General features: G+C 40.6%; 1 protein-coding gene across 1 annotated transcript in view; it reads left to right on the top strand.

The window, feature by feature from the left end:
- Positions 1 to 20,846, top strand: part of nrg3b (neuregulin 3b) — a 129,193-nt gene that overhangs the window by 53,557 nt on the left and 54,790 nt on the right. Inside the window, exon 2 of the mRNA XM_068754760.1 lies at positions 17,254 to 17,389. Coding sequence (XP_068610861.1) covers positions 17,254 to 17,389 — 136 coding nt within the window. The remainder of the gene's footprint in view (positions 1 to 17,253; positions 17,390 to 20,846) is intronic.

Raw genomic sequence — 20,846 nt, 5'->3', positions numbered from 1 at the left:
GTCTGACGAGAGTCATTCAATGAAGATGACAAAAAAGAAAAAGGTAAACAGACAAAAATATGGATTAGAAACTCAGGGAAATCAGAGAAAATGACACAAAATGGACAAAATGTAGTGAAGAAGAATAAAGAGCAGGTGAAACCAAGTGAGACAATTACAGGAAATACAAGAAGTAACACAATAACCATGTCATTGTAGGAAAGAAATGACAAAATCCTGATGGTATTGTCCGACATCCAGGAGACTTCGCCAGATTCTGTTCTGGCAGAATTGGTCACATATAAGAAAAATAAATAAAAAAAACAACACAGAATAATTTCAGCCCCAAATTATATGCAGTACTTAAAAGCGAAATAACAGATAGAATTAAACGTGTTTCCTCCCCTGCTTTTAAAGGTTGGATTTATCAAAACGCTGGTAATGTTTTGAGGGAAGATGAATTACAAACGTGCTTTTGCAAATGTGGGAAACCCCGTCCACAAGCTGATAAAGGAAGCAACATATTATTCTTGCTAAATGGTAATGAGGTGACACCTTTAGGATGATGATTTTAATGTCGTTGTTTTAAAAGGAATGCACCTGTGGGAGAGCAATTTTGCATTAAATAAAACATTTGCAAGATGTGCTCTGAATGTACATTTTGAAGCAGCTGCAACTGACTTGGTATTATTTCCATGCGCCTTTGATTGTGGCTCGGTGTCGCTTCACATATAATGTGAAACTGTACTGTGCCTTTTGAAGTGTTATAAGTGTCTGTGTCCTCTCGCCACCCGGGAATACATCATCAAATAAGTATGTCAAGTATATAATAATAAATAATATATTTAATAAGGGGAATCAGGCAGATGGAGGCTGTTTGCCTCTCCCATAGTAGTAGCCGATACATGGCGTAAGTCATTGCAGTTGTAACAGTCCCAAACGTTGATGCTGCCGTGTTGTGCATGACATGTTCACTTGACACCTCATCCCAAAGGATGGAGATGCAGTTCGACGTGGGGAAATGCACATGGAATCTGTGAGTTAATATCTGCTCGAACATGTGGCTAGAGGATTGGGAGGCCTGTGCAGTCGAGTGTTGCTTCAGTCAACAACCACAAGCCGACCGAGTAAACACGCAGAATCTTGTTACAGCCTGACTTTTCTACCCCTCCACCCGCCCCTGAGGTTTCGGTTTCCCATCCTTCCTCCTGGTGAGGTGGGAACAGTAAACGAGTAGGCATGACTATGTCTCCCAAACACAAAAGAGGGAATCCTCCTTCATGCCTCATTGACTGTTTTCGCTGGTTATTTTTTCCTTTATCCTCACTAGCCGGCCTCCCACAAAAAAAGGGGAGGAAAAAACACATGCTCACACGCAGACACGAATTGCACTGCCTTCCTCCCTTTTCCACGCCTCACCGTTTTGATGGTGATTTTGACATGCAGGCTGTCACGCCGCAGCTCTCTAGGACGTAGCGATTAGCAGCGCTGACGCCATATGGGGTGAGATCAGCCGTCAAAACCCTACATAATTAGCTCAGGAAGGAAAAACAGATCGGGAAAAGTGGGGAAAGAGGAAGGTGTGAGGGGCGTACACCTTAGTGTGTGCCTCTGCCGATATTAAGTGCCCTTTAAAACACTCATGGGTGATTTATTACTAATGAGAAAATAAATGCATCATAAAGCCCGAAGGAAGACGGGACACATCAAGCATTTTGTGAAGCAGAGGAAAAAGAGTGATCCTCCTTAACCCTGAAAAAGACACGTGTGTAACGGAACAGAAACAGAGCGAGCTGTGTGTCGTGATGAAACACGTAGTGGGTAAAAATGAACAATTAATCAAATGAATACATAAAAAAAAACACACACATTCGATGAAGCTGTTTTCACATTTGCACCTGATATTGAAATGGTATTGAAGCCTGAGCCAAGGGTTTACACCGCTGACGGCCTAATTGTATGGATTGGTTGCAGTAGAGCGTATCCTATCAGCTCTGGGGAGAAATTCATTCTGGTAGAGAGGGGGAGAGAGAGCGCGGGCCAGGCTGTAGTTGGCCTCACCGCTGTGGATTGATGGCTGCAGAGGGCTGGGTCACTCTGTGTGTCTGTGCACAAGGTTCTGGTTCACTTAAAGTTGCACACACTTTTTTTTTTAAGGTACGCCGCATCATTTATAATTTGCCGCTCCAGCAGATATGTGTCGAATTACAACAATAGCCATAAGCAAGATATGAATGCTATTATGCTGAGCCACTGCTGCTGCTTTGCCTTTCAGTGTGTATAGGCTGCTCGGCGTACGCACACAAACCCGTCAGTGTTCTAAGTAACGAATATCATCGGGAGCAATGGAATGAATGTTTCCACAGAGCAATTTTTAAACATGAAATCCAGACAGTAAGTAAAAGCTTATTAAAGTAGCATTTGCTGCTGACTGCGTGTTTGAAATCTCTGCAAATAAAAGGTATTGAGAATGAGCGTTTGGATCGTGAGACCACAGACGATCATCCGGCAGTTCTATCCTTAAATGCTAGAAGGTCCATTCATGGATGAACGTTTCACCAGTCATACTCTCATTTCTGCCGTTTCTGTATGAGCTACAATCACATGTTTTATACCCATGCATAACTAATCTCCAGTTAATTTGTTACCTAGCAAGGATGCTGATGTTTGCTTTCATGCATGGTGGCATGTTTTGCTTGCACTGATTGGTCAGCTATGTGCTTTTTAAGTCTAATATAATATGTCATATCTAGTATCTGCTGCAGGGCTCATCAAGAAGCGCTGTCACAATCTTTTGTCAGCTCCACATCGGAGACGTTAAGTTAGAGCAGTCAAGGATGAATCTGTAAACTTATGGCTTCACTGAAAAAGACATTTTATTAACCGTCGTAACAATGGCTTTAAAATGTCATTTTTCCGCTCGCTTAAGCTGGTGTTGTGATTTTTGCTGCAAGACCGCAGCGAGAAGACTGGTCCATGCCATAACCTTTAAGTTATGTGCCCGTACTTTCTGTTCAATTAAAGTTGAAGAACATGAAGTGGGGGTGAAAGAAAATCGGAAAATAAAAAGTCATCCTGTCATCACCCTGGTAATTGGCCCAGTCCAATGCAGTTTGTGTCAGAACCACTGCCTTGTCTCTGTGTTATATCGCAAATGGTTAGCAAGCGCCCTGTCGTGCTCCGACATCTGTACTGTACTTCTTCTTTTTTTTATTTTAAGAATAGTAGCTTCACATACAGTATGTCTGGCCTTTTTTCTTCCCAATCAGTGTCCCCCACCTCCAGAAGGTCAGATGATATTCTACAATTTGACAAGCATTCCGAAAGCTGCGATTTCTCGTAATATCATGAGCCCACAAGCGCTCGCTGGCAGTGAATGACAGAATCCCAAAAATATGTTTGCCAACTAAAAGGCCCAAGCCTCCCAAGCAGAACATTCTTCTCATCCGTCTGTCTTGTAATTCTGCCGCGTTATTGGTCCAGTCGGTCCGACCCGTTTGCTATTTATATCTATCATCACCCTTTCCTCGAGCATTTTGGTGACAGACGCTGCTAGAATCTTTCCACGAGCTCCTCTGTCTCACTTTACGCTCTGCATCGATGGCTGTCATGGGTGGCATTCAGAGGACGTCTTATAGCCCATCGAAAGACGACACTGAGAACCTAGATTTGAAGTGCTCTTTTTTTTCTGTCATGTGTTAATTACATTAGAGCCACACATATTCAGAAATTAATGACTTGAACCGTTCAAATTTGGAAATGAGTCAATTAAGTCAACAACATCTTTTGTAATTTGCAGTTTGTTATTGTATCTCTCTCTCACAGGACTGCAGATTTAAACAATGCATCGTTAGTATAAGACCAATAATATCTGGATCAACTGCGCTTGGACTGACTCCTTATTTATGATAAAGCTAATAATATAAATACTGCTCTTCTCTTTTCCACCGAAATTTCGCAATGACTCAGAAAATCAATTAGAAACGGCAGGGTGTTGGTTCACTCAGTAGACAGCCATGCCTGAAATCTAAACTCGGCACAGTGGAACATGGCCTTTCCTACTTCCCGCAGAAGTCCGTTTCAAGCACCAGGACTCAACGCCGGCAAGTATAAAGACTGCAAGCTGGTTTTCATTGTCACAGCAAAGCAGTTGTCACATCAGAAAGTCCACATGAACCATTAAGTAAAATCAACATCATTTTTTGACAGCTTTTTATGGGGGGCTTTGGGTTTCAGTGGTATTTTCCCTTGACAATAGTTGTTGTTGTTGTTTTGGTGGGGGTTGGAGGTACAAAGGAGAGATCTGTGAGCTCCCACTACATACTGCCATCAGGGTGGTAATGTCAGCCTCCATTGTGGAATAAGTGGATTAAGGTGTGCTGTGCAATTTATCATTATTAAACTCTGCTGCTTTCCCATTTCTCAGTAATGACAGTGCGAGAATACCATTTTCAGCCCGAGTGTTAGCCTCCAGTAATGGGGCAATATCAACATAGTATTCTTAGCTCAATGCAGGCCTCTCAAATGATGAAGCACAACTTGGATTTATTTTTATTTTCTTCTTCTGTATATTTAATCAGGAATATTGTCTGTGTAGGTTCTCGGTCATCCATGTCAAAGTAAATCTAGAAGAAAAGCAAAACCCAGTCGACCAGTCAGTTTGAAGTGAAATGTTAACCAACTTTAAACAAGTCCAGTTCTTCTTTTCTTTCTTCTTCTTTTTGTTTCATTATTAGTTAATTGAGATGGCTGTTGCAATATAATGTAGGTATACTAGAAACACAGTTATCTCACTCTTCTAATAACATTTCAGTATTTTGGGATTCCACATATCTTTCATAAACCACATTATAACTCTGTCTGGCAATTAATGCTTGAGTCATTGTGTAAAAATCACAAATTATGAACATGGGCCGACTTACGACAAAACCCTCGGAACCCATTGTGGTCGTAAGATGATGACCCCCTGTAAACTTCACCACTTCACCCTGTCCTTTGCATCGTCCTCCCCAACACCAGCCACTCTCATGTCCTCCCTCTCTACGTCCATGTATCTTCTCCTGAGTCGACCTCTAACCCTGTTCCCTGGCAGCTCCATCCTCAGCGATATAGTCCCTATCACTCCTCTGGACGTGTCCAAACCATCAAAGACTGGTCTCTCTGACCTTTTCTCCAAAACGTCTAACCTTCACTGTCCCGCTTATTGCCTCATTTCTAATCCTATCCAACCTGGTCACTCCCAGGGAGAACCTCAGCATCTTCATCTCTGCCACTTCCAGCTCTGCCTCCTGTCTTTTCCGCAGAGCCACTGTCTCTAAGCCGTACATAATGGCTGGCCTTACACTTATCACTATAAGGTGATTAGGAATGTCAGGAGAAAATGCAGCTGCAGTTTGCTGTCATTCCCTGCAGTGATTTGTCCCCTTCACAGCTAAAGCTTTGCTTGTTTGCTGTTCAAATCACTTTATTTTACGCTTCAGTTTGGAAATATTCTGTCCTCGGCTTTGAGCATCCTGCAGTAGCTTCTAACGTGGCAAATTCAACCGCATCCAAAAGAGAAAAATAAAGTGTTTTGCAGTAATATGAAGGGAAAACATCTCGTCGGTGGAGGATATTTGCCTTTGGCATTCAGTGAGTGTATCGCTTCAAGCAGAAACAACATTGCTGTGTGGAGAAATGGCTGCATTGTGATCATACCCAAATGACTCCAAAGGAAACGTCTTTGATTAATATGTCTGTTAGGGAATGCTCTGCACCAGAGCCACTTTCGGAAAACACAGCCATCATTCACAACATTTTTGTCTGTCAGGTTTAATGGTTTCGTGCATCCTCTGATAGAGGCCATCGAGGATAATGGAGAAGAATATTTGGAGGAGAGCAATATGTTTTACAGCGTCTATAACAGTCCCTGTGTTGGCATTCACTGACAATTTTAGTGCAATCATCACCATTAATCACTTCATACACTCATGCTGATGACTTTAAAATCAAATCCCTATGTTGACCATGTTGAGCCATCCAATTATCAGAGTACATGGTCGTCACGACTCAGTATACATGAATGTGTGCTGAAATGATGGGAAATGTAGAAAATGTCGGAAAAGCATATTATTGAGCTTGTATGTGTGTGTGTGTGTGTGTCCTGCAGCCCTGGTTCATCTTAGAGAATGAGGTCATTCCTGAGGTTAAATAATACCTGCAGTTGTCACACTTTTCTTTGCTTAGCTCTGAACGCACACAGATGCATTTACGAGCAAACAATTATTTTCCTTCCCACGCACAGGCGTGCAAATGAGCATAGCAGGTGGTGAGGTGTTAAGCAGGCCATGATTTGGATAGAATTAGATGACAGACATTCCCCGAGGGCCAGAGGGTGGCTAAACAGGATTTCACTGATCCAGGAACAGGGCAGACGCTGCCAGTCCCGGTGCATTATTGGTGTTAGGGCAACCATTTCCATAGAGTTTGCAGACGCTGTCTAAACCGGATGCATTTTGGGGGTATTACTTCAGGGTGAAGCCCAGAGGTCCACATTTTGCTAATACAGCTTGAGACTATCTTATCACTGTTGTAATTGTTACCTGCTAAATCCGTTTAAATGCGTCGCATCATCAGTTGTACTCCCTTGTCCTTTTAATAATACCAATGTCATGCTAGTTCCTTGGCGACTAAGCCACAACCTTTGCGTCATTCCTTCCACCCATGTGACCGTGGCTGGATCAGAGCTGTACCTTTCTGAGCAGTCTGGAAGGCAGCACCTTTGAGAGCATCGTGTGGATCAGTGTGTTTCTTCCTGTGTTTTATTTTTGTAGAACTTTAGGGCGATGATGCCAGGGCAAATTCACCCTCACTATTATTGCCATGCTTGTGCGAGAAAGGGAAGCGCCTCCTAAGATATGGATGACTTGGTATGAAGTCAGGGCTTTGCTTTGTCCATCAGATGAACAGTCGGTGGGATTTATAATTGGGATTAAGCATTGTCCCCTGGTGAGTTTTTTCAAGATAGTTATCATTAACGTAATCCAATTAGTCCATTCATTGTGTTTGCAGATTTGTTTCTGAAAGAATAATTGCAGGTGTGCATAATGTAAGCTGCATTATTAAGATAAATAGATTAATTTGATGGGGTGTTTCATGTGTGTCATTCTGATCAGCATAATGTTGATTCTTTTGTTTTATATCCAGCCCCTTTTAGGTGACATTTCTCTTTCTCTTTCTCTTTTAAAACTTTGCACCAATGCAATATTGTTCATTTAGTGTACCGATGCCACCGTGCTGCAGAAAGCTGCAGCTGACTGCAGGTGAGAGCTTTCACTTGTTCTCGCGATCTGTTGAAAACATATCAGTTAAATCACATGATATAAAAAAATAAAAATGAAGATAAAAAACACACCACAAACACAAACAGAGTCGGTGAAGACCTGACATTGTGTGTTGCTGTTACAGAAGAGCGCTCGCATCAGCGTTTGTAAATGCAATAATGTTCTGTATCCCCATGGCATGCATCATAATCCAGAATAATATTTTTAACCATTATTAATTTGATTATGGACCAATAAAGTTAGCAGGTAGTCATTTTAATATCTCGTTTGTTTTTGTTTAAATAGGTCCTTTAGTGTAACCCTGTTTACAATAAGCCAACATATGCTGTTTGAGTGAAAACAAGACCATGATTTTTACAGTGCAATTTATTGCATTCATCTGCACCACAAAATGTGTGTGTTGGTTAAACAATGCATAACAAATAAGAAACGGAGCAGCAGACATGAATATAAGGGCTTCTGTGTTTTTTGGATAAGCCTATAAGACTGCACCTTCACCAATTAATGCACTGAAAAAATACGGGAATGGGGATATGGCTCAATGCCCTGACGACCTGAAGTCGGGCAGCAGGCAGCACAGAACCTTGAAACAATAATTACAGTGCGCTGCTGTGTCGCCAGTGATACACTTTCTACTGCAGCACACATCAAATCACCAAATAACAAACAGTCTTGGGCAAAGAAAACTGAAAAAAATAGCACTGTATGACCAAACAAACACTGAACCCCACAGATCTAATTCTATACAGCTTATGTGTCAAATACAGTGTGAGGCTAAGCTAAATTTCCCTCCCTCAAAATCAGGGGGATTGTACATTGTTTTTTTCAACAGAATCAGTTGTCGAAGGTGTAGGGACTAATCACATCCTCCCCCCATTAAGCCTAAATCCTAAACCCCATATCAGTCATTTTTTTTACACCAGCCCCTCTAATCCTCCTCTCTTTTGATGTTTCCTGCTGTTTGTATAAAATCTATAAAATATAGAGCAGAACAATGCCCTATTCTGCCTTCATCTTGGTTTCTTTGAGCAGACCAGAATCAGAAAAAAGTCATTTTGCCACGCGCTGATCTCAGCAGTCACTAAATAACTAAATAGAGGCCAGAGACCAGCTATGCCCATGTATGCCCTTAGTACCTCCATATGCCAAGAGAGCTGCTAAGAGAACTGCCAAGGGAGCGGACAGGCAAGCTCAGTGAAGGCCGATCTGCAGATGCAGGAGCCGTCCGCTCATGCATATTAAACCCACGCCACCTGTTCGTCGTACATCACACTCTGCATTCTTGGTCGCAGGAATTTTAATCAACTGTTTGACAGGAAGCCTCTCTCAGATCCATATAGGTCAATCATTCAGCTCCGCCGCCCTGAGTCTCTTCCCGATTAAATGTGGATGCATGTTGATGTTGCATCTTTGCAACATTCCCATGAGGAAGATAAAGTGTAGCAGGGAGGGAGCAGGATATGGCAAAGAGGCACGTGAGGGAAAGAAATCCTGCTGTGCCTGTAAGATTCAGACTTCCTACACGGTTGTCTTTTCTGTCAAATTCTCACGCTTTGCACATCACCCCCTCCTCTCCTGCTGTCCTCTTGGGTTTAAATAATTGTTCGCATCTTGTTGGGTTGCCAAACAAGAGAGTGGGAGAATAAAAAAAAGAGGAGGGGGGGATCAGCATTAATAATGCAATCAAAAATACTTCCAATCTCTGTCATTTTAACTAGAGTGGCCGAGTACAGCCTGTGTTTTAAACACTTTCCATATTTTTTTTTTCAGATTTTCTTCCCCTCTTCTGATTACCGTTTCATCTTTTTGCAGGCGCAAAACCGCATCTAGGGATGAGTGCTGCATAAAATCGGATTTTGAGTCATTTCCAATTCAAATATGTTTGTCAGGCAGTACGAGGGAGCATGGTGAATATCCGAGGAAGGAAAATAAACCATTTTTTCCCCTCCCTGTGAAGTGCTTAAACACAACTGTGGAGTGATCATAGAACGGATAACACTGCATCTCGACTCATCAGAATGAAAAAAAAATCTGCAGTTTTTATTTTCACGTGTCAGTGAAGATGTTACAGCAAGTGAATGAAGGCACAATTAGGCACTGAGTGCACCCCAATCTCTCTGCCAGTTTCTGCCGGCAAAGCATAATTCTTTAGAACCCCCAGGATTATTATTTTATGCCATTTTTTTAAATATAGACACTGCCAAGACACAACCAAGTGTGCTATCAGCACTGTGGTTCGATTCATATTAACATGTGAGCCAAATATGCCATATTAAATGGTTTTTAAGCGTTGTTAATAAATTAGAATTAATTAACAAATAGTTTTCACGGAATATAAATAAAATGTTTTGATAGACATATGCTGTGAATACACACACACACAAACCAATGACAGTTTATAATCACATTGCTTAATTTGCATTTTATGAAAGTAACAAAAACATAATTGTGTTGTTGTTACGTTAAGAACATAGGCGGGAATTTCTAAATTGAAATAAATAGCATTTTTTATTTATTTGGATTAAATCTTTCTAATTTTTTACTGTGTTTTTTTATAGGAATTGATATTGTGTTCATACTGACGGCATTGAATTTGCAAGCCTGCTTTTCATGCCTTCTCGCACACTTGCATGGGTGTGTTTTGCATGAGTTCTGCAGAATCTTGCATCGTGTCCCTTTTGTAAACAGCAATAAATTATTCAACGCACAGTTCCTCCTTTAGCAACACCACAGGTATGTATATTTCAGCAAAAATCCCACAAGCTTTAATTTGGGGTTCATGACTTGCATGTCCTATCCCGAAACCGAAATCTAAATTTAATGTTATGATTGTGATAATTGCACTAAATTGACCTCACTCATTAAATATACATTTGACAGATTCAAATGCATTTCTCCAGTTGCTGCCTGTTCTCTGGTATTTGCTCCATAAGTAATGGAGATAATGGAATTGAAGCATGTAGAGATGCTCATCCCATTCTAAACAGCTTTTATTTATTTCCCTCAGGAGCCAATGGGTGTATGTTCATGACCATTCTGACATGTACATCAGAGTGATTTAGCTCTCGTCATGAATATCGCATATTGCTTTGATGCATTCGATGGCAAGTCCTTTAAATGCATCCAAATCTAACAAAAAAGACCCATTAGGCACCACAAACAGCAAATGGCTTGTTTTCATCTCCTAAATTATAGGCACTAACATTGTTTCCCTCCTGGTGTTACATTCTGATAATTATACCACAATTAGAATCAATGAAACAGGATAAATGATCTGTCTAGTTCTATATTGCTGTATATGGAAAGTGAAAACAAATTAGCACGAGATAAATAGTTTCTATTCTCTATTTGAGCATTTTTAGAAATGTCTTTATACATTCCATGCTTAAACGGGAAGTCAGGGATTTGTAGGTCGAATCGGCTGAAACAAACCCAAAACGCAAAAAGGGAATGTCATGCTCTGACAAAGTATCATGTCATGTGCATGCTTGTCTTTCACTTGTGGAACCCTGGATCGGCATTGAGTCGCCATTGTTTTGTTCTCAAAAGACAAATGATGGCATCGTAGAGAAGGGTCTTTGTTGGTCCACTGTCGCTAAATCTCTGGTTAAAAAAAACGACAATAGTCTCAACTGTCTCTGGTCAGTCCACTAACATTATAATCCACAGCTGTTTGACATTGTGGTATCATTACCACTGCTGAGAGAGAAATGCATCTGAGGAGGTAAATTATCTTCAAGGGTCTTCATAATAATAACCTGACAAGAAGAGTCATTGACAGAGAACTGAACTCAAACCATGTTCGAGTCCTGTATCAGCACGTCTATATTTCCCATAAGTGAAGTCCAAGGTCTACAAACACCATTCTGTAACTCACATCTATACTATAAGTGTAATGAATTAATTAAATCTTGAATAAATTATCTTCCTTTTCAGTGTAATTGTCTTAAAGAACTTGTGAGGATTAAAAAACAAGGCCTCTGTGAATGCTTACGTCTTCTTTGTACAAGACTGAATTTCCATGTGATTCTTCAGTTGTGCTAAACATTACAAACTCTAATGTCTGAGTTCAGGCGTGTGATGTTTGCACAGCCTATTCTATCCAATACGCAGGTTGTTTCTCACGGTGCAGACACGTTGCACCTGCACCAGAGGTATAGTTCAAACAACAAGCAAGCTGACCTCTCTGGTAGAGCACAGCACAGGCGCATTTTGAACTCACTGTGCAGTATCTTGGCTGCAAAACACTTGCACTATATTGTGTGGGTTGGGAAGAGGAATTTCAAGGTCACTTTATGATCTGTTTATGGCTGATTTGAGAGGAGGGAAGGCGGGGCTTTGGAACTGCAGGGGCTTTTTTTGTTGTGTGTAGGATGGTAATCCAAATTTTAATCAGGATTCAACTGACAAGGGGTCAGGAAATAATATAGATAATCAAAACTATTCATTAGGGGATGCATTTTTCCCTTAGATGTTTGATCTTCTGCAGTCTCTATTAACCTACTGCCTTGTTCCTGTCACTGTGAGCACATTCAAAAGCCTTTTTTTTTTTTTAGTCCTCCAATAATGATGCCATTAGATCGTGACAAGACTCTAAAGGTGCACTGGCGAATGAGAAGACAAACAATACTTGCATGCTAATATACGTTATAAATCTTCTCAAAATAATAAATGGCAAAAATATTCCACCAAGTCCACTAGAATGAAGGGCAGCGGGAGTACTTGACATATGTCCCATCTGATACCCATCACGTGGTTGTCATGCCGACCAAGACCACACGGTCTACTTAAATACTTATTTATTAGCTTCTATAGAAACAAATCGCCTTCACAAAAATAACCCCTCAAGTGTGAAGGATGACTTCTGGAGACTCACATTCAGAGGACGGAATCTTCCCTGTGCTTTGTAGCTGTGGCAGTGGACACTTCCACGTCTGCAGCCAGATGGCATTATGGTGGACAGGCGGTGGCTGGCGTGGATGTTGTCTTTTAGCACCCTTTGGACTCTGAGCTGGCACCTCACCTCATTGAAATCACAGATGCTCAGTCGATGGGTACAAGTGATGTTCTGGGCTGTCTTAATCATACGCCGCAGAGCCCACCTGTTCTGGGATGTGCTTGAACCTCCATTTGGGATGTTTCCTGTCAGGATGCTTCCTATAGCTCTGCTGTAAAAGTCGGCCTTATTTCAGAACTACATCTCGAGGAAAGTGTTGATTCCCAAGAACCTAAGATATTTGCTCTACCTCTTCCTCCCTGTTATATATGGGTGTTTAGCAGAGTTCTGATGTACCTGAATTATTATACATTATTGACCATCACAGTCATCATCATTCAAGGCTAAAAGAAGTCTTAGGCTTTATTTCCCTGAACTATGAATATCCTTCAACTCCCTCTGAGTGGCTCAATTGATTTGCGTTTGCAATTTTAGAAGGTGGAATTCAGGAGATGGATCTTGTATAAAAATGTTTACCAGTAGTGATCTTGAAATATTGTTTGGAATTCAGAATAATGGCATCTAATAATGTATCGAGTCAGATTTATTCATGGGCCATTTTTGTTAGCTTTGTTTCTGATTTGTATTCAAATTTGAGAAAAAAATGATGCTCAAAATTATTTCTTTCGCTTTTGATTTGTCCTATAAAATTCCTGCAGAAAAAACTGTGAGAAAATGTAATATTTATATAATAGTCCTCATTTTGATGGATGATGTTGAAGTCCAGTCATTAAATCTTCTCTCTTCCTGCAGCATCAGCAGTTTAAGGGCCACTTCAATGAAGTAAAAAGGCAAAAAGGTCATGTCATTTCCCAACAATTGTGAAGATGGCCTTGTCCATATCTGCTGCACTATATATTTCCCTCAATATGGGTCTGCCCAAAAGGCAGTGTTGCATGATGGGTAAGCAATCAGCAGGCTCTCTCAGGACTTTCCTTTTGCGTAGTAAGGCTCTCTTTGATGTGTGCTGCAGTAAACACAGGCAGTTCTCTCCCTACCACTGTCTCCTGGGGGATGAGGCTCAGCACAAGAACGCTAATGAGCACATTAGAAGGAAGCTATGGCTGGAAAATGGTACAGTTGTAAATGGAATTGTCTCTTGCGTTGTCTGTGCCAAGGATTTCATGTCTGCAGTGCGTCTGCACGCATTGAACCATACATGCATATTGTGTGCATGGTCTCACGCAGTCTTCCACAGGATAGTTTTTAAAAACACATTTTTTGGTGATATTTTTCTGAGAATTTTCTTGACATTCTTCCAATTGCCTTTGTATTGCGGCTGCAAAACATATCACAATACAGTTACCGCCTTATCCCCACAATAATTACCAGCTGACAGCAATCAAGCGTCAGAGCTAAAAAGTGAAGGTGGGACTATGTACCCGAGGTGACATGTGCTACGGGCATTAATGTCCGTCATTTATTCCATTTAAGATAATCACAGTGGATGATATAACCATCCTACCTGGTGCATAAAAGCTACAGCTATGTCAAACACAGTGCTCTGTGCCTTAAAGAGCAGTTAAATTCTTCTAGTAACTGATCAAAGCTTGCAGCAGCACGCGGTGAGGACATCTTATACCACAAATCCATGCTCCGCTGTACAGCAGGATGTCTGGCTGCAGACTCTGGCCCACTTTTTAGTGTGCTGTGATTAGTCGCATCTGCATGCACTTAGTGAGGAAATATACTTAATTTAGCACCATGCGGTCGCTTTTACTGTACACACCAAAAAAAAGATGATTGAATCCGGTGTATCTTTTTCATTGATACTCAACACACAGCATGAATGCGATGCTTGATGTTTCATCGATCAGATGTCTAGAAAGGGGACATTTGAAAATATAATAAATTATATATTAAGTTAAGCTATCCTGCTGTAAGCTTCATATGAATCTGTGATCCCAAGCCAATGGATTCCTTGAAACTTACCAAGGGAATCAGCAACCTGGATTGTGCGGTGGGGAGAGTGAGGTATGTGAAAATGATTTCAAAGAGACCAGGATGAATCACACTCCCACTGCAGCTTCCATTTATTGGCACATTTTCCACCATGTTATTTTTGTTTAATGTCACTTAACAATCAGTTGCTCGAGGTTTACCAGAGCCTCACATCGACAGGGAGTCATTTTGTAAAAGGCTTCACTCAAAGTGTTGATAAATGTACTTAATGGTCTCGCGTATGTTTGTCATTATTTTGAATGACACCTCGTCTTTATCATTGCTAAAAGCAAAGGACACGCCATTTATCAACCGTTACCACGGTAATGAAGTTGAAGATCAATTGATTAATGGTGTGATAAAGTCTCATTACTGGTTTGAAATCCAAAAGGTGCCAAAAAACAAACAAAAAACCTTCTCTTAATTGGCTTGACTGCTTGAATCAGTAAACAGATCTACTTAAGGGTAGAAGCATACAGTCACATTATCACCTCTCCTCCTCCTCACAGTCAAGGAGCCGACTAATTGCTTTACGAACTCCCTGTTAAAGACAAAAATCACTTCAGCAGGATCCGGCTTGATGGCTGCTTGTTCAAAAATGTCCATGTTGTGTTTGTGGCGCTGCAGATTTTCTTTTTCTTTTTTACCATTTCTTGCCTGTCACAGTGATGAAAAGGGAACCCATAAGAAATTGACAGCTTGCAGCACTCAAGGCCAAATATATCTGAAGATTACTTGTTCCCTGATGTGGCCAAAAGCGCTAAAAGAGTGGCACTAAACCTGAAAGGCTTACTGGGTATTGTGCCTGATATTTTTAGAGGTAATAAGTAGAGGCTGTTTATTGTGCACCTTGAACCTGATAAAGAATAGCAAAGGCCTTTTTTTGTTATTTGATTGAGAGGTTATTGCTGAAACGTTTCAGACATATTTCAGTGCACATTTAAAGTAATCCAAATTATATCCCACCTTCTATCTGGGTGTGAACCGAAAAAAAAGGAGCCATATTATAATGTGCTTCGAAGTTGTGTGTGAGCCGTTGTCCCTCCTGTTGAGTGCAAAGCATATGGAGATTCCATACATTATCATCAATTCCCAAATTGCTATGCCATTGGTACCACAGTGGCCTTGTTCTTTCAGCCGCACCAGATGAACGATGGTGTGCTTGAGCTACTTTTTACGCCGTGAATATCACAGCGATAATGAGTGCCATAAGCCTTATTTACTGGACATTTGAAATAACAGGTAATAAGTAAAAAATATTTTTACGTTTCCATGGAAAAAAAAAACCGATTACTTGTGATGCAAGTGCTAAAAAAGGTGCTTCATATCTGCATGGCCTTGGCTTTTCTCATGCAAAGATATGGCCTGCAGGACAAAATCCATGTTTACTTCTGTCAGAAAAGCTCTGCCTTTTGTGTTTAAACTGAAACCACTGACCTGACATTATTGAAGAGTCGTCTTTGCACATCAAACATGTCGTTCTTCACATGTGGTCACCGCCACTGTCTGAATAAAAGATACGAGGGACTGCACCATTTGGGATGCTAAGTTCTATTTTTATTTTTTTTTGTTATCTTGGAATAGATAACCTTTTGAATGATCCGTTTCGGGAATTTGTGATTTCATTTGTGATTTCACAAGATGTAATTCTGAGGCTTCGAAAGCCTTGAGAGTTAAAAAGTCAAACCGACTAACCGCGATGCATCATGCTGATCTGATCCTAGAATGAATCTAATTTTTTATCACAAAGAATGAATTGAAATACATTAAAAAAAAAAATACAAATACAAAATACTCCATAAGTATGTGGAGATATGAGCCTCTGCAGTAAGTGGTTTCAATTATATCTCTCAAAGTTTTTACTTTTACAACCAAGCCTTAGCTGGATCCAGGAGCAACTCCATATATCTTTTCGTGTTACCTCTGATCGCTTGCGATCTCTTGGGCCTTACATCAAGAGCACACTGATTTATTGATCAGCGGCCATAAGCACAGATTGAACTGGACACTTGGGCACAAAACTCTTATTAGAGTTTTTATTCCTTCTCTAGCAATCGTCCAACTAGAATCACTTGGCGAAAGACAGACTGTTGTACCCAGCAGGAATGTAGCACACAATACATATTTGGTCATATGAGTGTGTGCATACAAATGTTGTGTGTGTGTGTGTTCATAATAGAAATGGATGACAGCAGAATCAGTTGTGTAATCCAATTTTAATGTCGAGGTTTTGAGCGTAATACCAGTCAATCCAATTCTGTTTTTTTTGCTTGACTGTGTAATTAAGTGAAAGCGCTTCTGATTGTTACTGTAAACCTGTGTCAGGGTGTGTGTCCATGTGTGCGTGCTTGCGTGATCTCTTGATATGCTAGCATCTGCCGGCACATGGCGTTTATTTTCCGCTTTGAACACATCCGTGACAGCTGTTCAAAGCTCCCACAGCAGTGCTTGCACCTTGCCTTCATGCTCTTTTGCATGAGAGGAGCTGAAGGTCAAACCAGAAAGCCAGATTCACGTCCTTAACGTCTCACTTTATCTCTGTAATTCACTGCAAAAATTGTCTTTAAACTTTCTTTAGATATATATATATAAAAAAGAAAAAAAAGATGTAAAAAAAAGGAGAAAACAAGACATGCAAATAAGCGATACTGATAGTATTAATACTAAAGGACATTACCGAAGTCAATTCCATGTCTTATACCATTATCTCACTTTCTCGGTGGTATCAATTCAAAGTTGTTCAAATGGAAAATGGTCATTTAACCCAGCAATAAAGAAAGTCGTACCCTGGGCCATCCTGTGCTTTGGAAATCAAACAAAGTAAAGGAAGTCTCCCCTTCCTATCTGAGGAGAGCGGTCATTTCGGTGCATGAAAGAAAGAAATCACTAAAGATGATAATTGAGCTTTCAGAAGCATTCCATGAGCATTAGCATATTAAAGAAGTTAAAGAGAGTGCGCCCCCTCCAACTTTTCTCTTCAATGCCAGCTGAATCTGTCTCTCTGTCTCTTGTCAGCGGTGGCGCCGACTCTTCCGAGTGTGCGCTCTGAGGTCTTCAAACCGTGTGTGGAAGACAAGGACCTGGCCTTTTGTCTAAACGAGGGAGAGTGCTCCATCATAGAAACCGTGGCTGGGGTTCACAGACACTGCAGGTAAGTGCAATGAGCTGTCTGTGTGTGTGATTCTCTGATCTGCACAATGACACTGACAAATAAATGGGAGGAAAAAAGAAAGAAAACCCTGCTTTTGTACGGATCCAACCGGGAAACATGTGGGTAGCGAATGCAATCCAACTGTGTCTGTAATGTGGTCTGACAAAACATTTAGCAGCGATAGCAGTCTCATAGAGAGCCCTTCATCTCATGTATTAACCTTTGCATAAAAGTCATCTTCATATGAAGCCTTTGGTAAGAGGCACATTTTAATGGAGGATGCAATAGAAGGGGGTTCTTTCAAGATGCTTCTTTGATGCAACTTTAAAGCATTGCTTTCTGTCCTTTTCATTTTTTATTTTTTTGCTTCTGTTCTACTCAGAAAAGTCACACGCGTCCTCAGTGCCCTGAAGAGTAAATGGAGGTGATCTTTGTGAAGATTAGCAGACTTCGGCGTAACTAGTATTGAAACTTGCCATGGAATCATTGGCATTAATTAATTTGATTGAATCTAATTGATAGTAAATCCTAGCAAGCCTATATGCTTGTGTCTATCATACTTGATATGTTGCTTCATATTGGCAATAGTTGCCAGCCCTGAATGTGTTCTGTCCTTAAAGCTACAATTCAAATGTGAAATGTCTGACTGAATGTCTTACCCTAAGACTACATTTCACATTAATAGTGTCTGAAACGTGTGATTGGTGGAGAGTTTAGACTCTAGAGGAACCAGTGAGAGGAGCTCAAAGAAGCGGCCATATTGGAAAAAATGGACTGTACCATTCTGTCTGGAGCAGAATGGTACAGTCCAATCAGCAAACAGCATCTACTTAAAATTGTTTGATAAAGCTGCTCTGTTAACGGGGAACCGGATTCTAAATGACACTGACGGAGAAGTTGATAAACATACACATAAATATATACGGTCTTATTTTTTTTTTGTGTGTTTAAAATAAATGAAAACCTTTAACCCCCCCCCCACACACACACACATTATGTGTAAACGTGATAATCAGTAGGTCCAAGTTGTCACTTGAGATGTCACTTTTTTTTTTATGTCACCACATGTCTGCTCCCCCTCATGGCCATGTGCACCATCCACGTCAAATCTGTTGCTGCTCTGAAGTATCACTTTAAAATTGCATGCCCAAAAACAAAAAATCTCTAAGGGAACAATTGTGCCGACTGCCGCTGAACAGAAAAGCATCTCGTTAGTACACTTACCTTGAATTAAAGGGCATAAAACGTAATGCATCATAAATTATTCACGAATGAGTCCGTATTTAAAAAAAGCAAATGGTGAACTTAAGAAACCAAAGCAAAACTGAGGCAATGGTGAATTTACAGTAATTAAAACTCCCCAATGATGATTCCCGAACAGTTACATAATTTATTATCAATCACAGATGATTAAAAAGATAATTTAACTGTTGACAATGCCTGAATCTATTTTATTGTGTGCAGAAGTGAGACAATTTTAGAAGTAAGTAGCCATAAACACTTCAAATCTTAATATGACAAATCATTTTTGTTGAATGGAGACAGCTCACAGTCTGGGAATAAGAAAGTGAAGGAAGGAGGCTTGTATGATTCATGTCATTTCATGTTGGCCGATGAAACAGTTTGGAACATCCCACCTGTGCGGCAGCAGCTCCGAGGAGCCCGGAGGACTCGCAGCAGTAATGCTCCTGGCTATCATTAGTAACAGTTAATTGACTGCATATAAAACTAAGGAAAGACTGGAGAACCTGAGTGGGACTTCTTTTCTCCTTAGCTTAGCGCCTCGTGTGTGAAACAATGATTACAGGTTTGTGAATCATTTTATTGAAAGCTTGTTTCTTCAGTGCGAGAGGAGTCATAAGTCAGAAAAATAGATTACCATTTCATTCAAAAATTGCTGCCACGTCGACGCTGTTGAATGCCATCGCAGCTCGGAGGAACTCGAAGAGTGCTTGTGATTTTCAAGAAGCACTTTTACGGGACAGTAATCACAACAGTGAAAGATTTTGAAAATAACTTGCAGTGACAAAATTCAATCTGCAGTCTGTATTAAAGCATATCTGGCATCTAAAGGGCAGAAAAGCTTCTCGGCAGCTCTGAGCAGTCGCAGTTCAGCTAAAAATCAAAGCTCAAAACTCTATTTTTTTTATATATTGTAATGTAAAAAAAAAAAGACTGCTACATTAGCTAAATAAACATTTCTATTTCTGCATCCTTTCACACCTTTGTTTCGAAAACGGGTGTGTTGACTCTAACCACAGAGTTTGGGAATCATTTTTATTTTCTAGTGAAACATTTCTTTTGCTCTACACTTCTTTTCTCACTCCCCTCCGCTGGGTGTTCATGTTTGCCAATGCTAATACGACTCCCAAAATAGACATGCAAATGTGAGTTTAAGACCTACTTCCACATCAGTGCTGCAGCTTCTTATCTTTTGCATCTAGGGTGTCCACCACAGTGGGATGATATTTAGCAGCCATTATTACCGTTGTCCCACCTCTGTCCGATCCGCCAGGTGGGGATCCTCAATGCATTGTCCACAATTCCATTAATTTATTGCTGCTGCATCTTTGTTATTTTGAGATATGGAATAATAAATTCCAAGTGGCAGACAGAAGAGCAGATGCTCCTAGTGCCCTAAGGAATATGTGTTAAATCGTGATATTCATAGAAAACCAGGAAGAAAAAATGTAACATCTAACAGACATGTTACACGTTAAAATATTTTCCTTAAACATTTATGTAATTGAAAAAACAACAACTGTCCATTCCAGTAGACCTGTGAGGTGACAGCGCTACCCACTACACCACCATGCTGCATCTAGAAAACATCAATCCAGTCAATATCTGATCAATACAGATCCACAGATGTGGTCCCGTTTGTAATATTAAACATCCTTTTGTCACACACAGCGAATCAGAAAGACAATGCGTCCCTTTCAATGTTACTTTACGTAGATGCACGTGTAGATGAAGAACTGGGTGGAGGAGACGCATGTTTCTGATGGGCACCTCTGTGAATAAAGGAGACTTTCAGAGACTACAATGATGACACACTTTCCTCTGGCTCTGAGATGTCAGACTCACTGAGGGCACAAAGGCAGATTGCACATATTGTATGAATATATAAAAAAAAAGAAGAGTGGAGGAATACATTATCATCAGGTGTAGTAGAGCCGGCCGTCATGACCAATCACGTCACCTGTTTCCCTTATTTTATTCCTCTGTTCAGTGACGCGGCACTCAAACCCATTGCATCTGGAAGAGAGCCGTCACTAAAGCATCTCCCAGAGGGGAAAGCACAATATGGCCTCATGCCAGAGGTAGAGAATGGCCATGGGCGAATGTATGGCACCTCAAATTCAATTAACACCGTAAGATGTTGCCGTGATCCTCCTGAAAATGTTGGGTAGAATGGGAGTTTACTTTTCACTGCATGGGGTGACAGAAAAAACCC

The sequence above is a fragment of the Brachionichthys hirsutus genome, chromosome 21, assembly GCF_040956055.1.
Source record: "Brachionichthys hirsutus isolate HB-005 chromosome 21, CSIRO-AGI_Bhir_v1, whole genome shotgun sequence".
Taxonomy (NCBI): Eukaryota; Metazoa; Chordata; class Actinopteri; order Lophiiformes; family Brachionichthyidae; genus Brachionichthys; species Brachionichthys hirsutus.
This window is presented reverse-complemented; position numbering and strand designations above follow the sequence as displayed.